This window comes from Trichechus manatus, unplaced genomic scaffold (assembly GCF_000243295.1).
Source record: "Trichechus manatus latirostris isolate Lorelei unplaced genomic scaffold, TriManLat1.0 scaffold00093, whole genome shotgun sequence".
Taxonomy (NCBI): domain Eukaryota; kingdom Metazoa; phylum Chordata; class Mammalia; order Sirenia; family Trichechidae; genus Trichechus; species Trichechus manatus.
In genome coordinates, this window is record NW_004444029.1 from 8631634 (window position 1) to 8633605 (window position 1972).

General features: G+C 64.3%; 1 protein-coding gene across 1 annotated transcript in view; it reads right to left on the reverse strand.

Annotated features, from left to right (window-relative positions):
* Window positions 1-621: 621 nt before the first annotated feature.
* LOC101355457 (C-type lectin domain family 2 member L) overlaps window positions 622-1972 on the reverse strand; it is an 18495-nt gene continuing 17144 nt past the window's right edge. The window contains exon 5 of the mRNA XM_004382456.1: window positions 622-733. Within this exon, the coding sequence (XP_004382513.1) occupies window positions 622-733 (112 nt within the window). The remainder of the gene's footprint in view (window positions 734-1972) is intronic.

The following is a 1972-nucleotide window of genomic DNA, read 5'->3' on the forward strand; positions in this document are numbered from 1 at the left end:
CTGTCCCTCCCTGCTCCCCTCCCCAGCCAGGACCCCAGACAAAGGCCAGCAGACTCTGGACGGTGATGTCTTTATTCCGTCAGAACCCATACAACAGCACCACAGACACAGCGGGGCCTGCTGAGACCCGAGGCCAGGCAGACAGGGGTGCGAGGGGCACAGCCACCCACCTCCAGGGCCCTGGGCTGGGCTGGCCGAGGCGAGGGGACATCAAGGGACAGGGAATGTGTGGGCCTGTCAGCAATGCCAGTAATGCCGTCTGTTAGCCCCCATCCTTCCTAAGCACCAGGACCGTGGTGAGGAAGGGACACTCCAGGGCCAGGCAGCTGAGGGTGGATGCTGAGCTCGAGAGGATGCGTGTGTGTGTGCATATATGCATGTGTGTACATGTGTGTGCGCATGTGTAGGGGGCCGGGGTGCCTCCTGTGCTACTTAGCCAATGGGATGTGGCTTCTGCCCCCAGGACCTGCCTGGGGGCAGAGGGAACCAGGACCAGGGCCTGGAAGAGGGGCCGGGCTGGGGCCACCCGCCTCCAGCCCAGCTGGGCCTTGGCGAAGAGCCTGGAGCGGTCTTGGAATGAGGCCTCGCGCCGGCCAGCGGTGGGACCACCTGGCTGACCCCTCACGTGTAGGCCATCTTACTGCACACCCAGGGCCGCGTCATTAGACACTCCGTTGACACCAGCCGGGTAGGCTCCACGAACACGCACTCCCCCGGGCCTGAGACCGGGAATCTGCAGCCGGGAGGAAGAGACCGAGCACTCAGGACCCGTGTGCCCAGGGCTGGCCGCACCCCCATGGCCGGTCCCCCATCTTTACGTTCTGGCATTGCCTCCCTTCTGAGGACCCACTCTATGCCGTCACTCCTGCCCCACAGGGGTGCCCACGGAAACTTCCTGAACCCCCACACCTCCATCCGGGGTCAACACACCACCCGGGCCCGGGAACCCTCCTCAGAGCACATCTCTGCATCCTCCACCCCACCCCTCACAGCCCCTGCAAGCACCCTGGGCTCCTGTGTCCCTCCGTCTATCCGCCTGTCTGCCGCCCGCCGGCCACGGACGGTCCCTGGCAGGGCACAATGTCTCACGCTCAGTACGTGCTCAGCAGAAGTAGCTGGGCTCAGTTATCCTGTCAGGTCAGGGTGGGCCTGAGTAACCGGGTGCTTAACAGTGATGGGGGCGGGGGGGGCAGCCATCAGTGAGCTGTTCTCGGACTGTCCGTCTGTCTGTGTTCCTGCCTAAAAGCACCCCTCCTCATGCCCTCGCTTATTCCTGCTGCCCTGAGATCCCACTTCATGCAAAGTCCAGCTCCCAGCTCAGGCCGGATAACCACCTGTGACCCCGACAGGGCGACAGGGCATGCAGAGAGGTCCCCATGGCCCTCCTGGGGTCGCCGGCCTGGGGTGGGAGCAGAGTGGCTCCGAGAACAGATCAGGGGCAGGAAACCAAGGATGAACGGGGAAGGGAGGACAGAGGTGCAAACCCGAAGCGCAGGAGACGCAGGAGACCCAAGGGAAGGAGGAGAAGGCACAGACCGGCGCCCCCCGGCTGCCCAGGCCAGAGGGCGCGGTCTCCTCTGCCGCAGCTACGGTCTGGGGTCTCAGTGCTCCCCGCTTTGGCTGCCCTTTAGCGCCTGCCTCAGGGACACTTGTGTCCTCATCACGGAGGGTGGCAGCTGTGCTCCTCGCCACTCTGGCCCTCGGGCCCTGTTCCCCCACCGTGCTGCAGGCGGGAAGCTGGTTTCTGTTTCCTTCTGCACCTCCCTGCCTCAACCTGCGCCTAGACTGCCCTCACACACGCCATCACCCCCACACGCCATCACCCCTACACGCTATCACCCCCTCACCCTCACACACACTATCAGCCCCACAAACGCTATGACCCCCACATACGCTATGACCCCCACACACGCTATCACCTCCACACACGCTATCACCCCCACACACGCTATCACCCCCACACGCTATCACC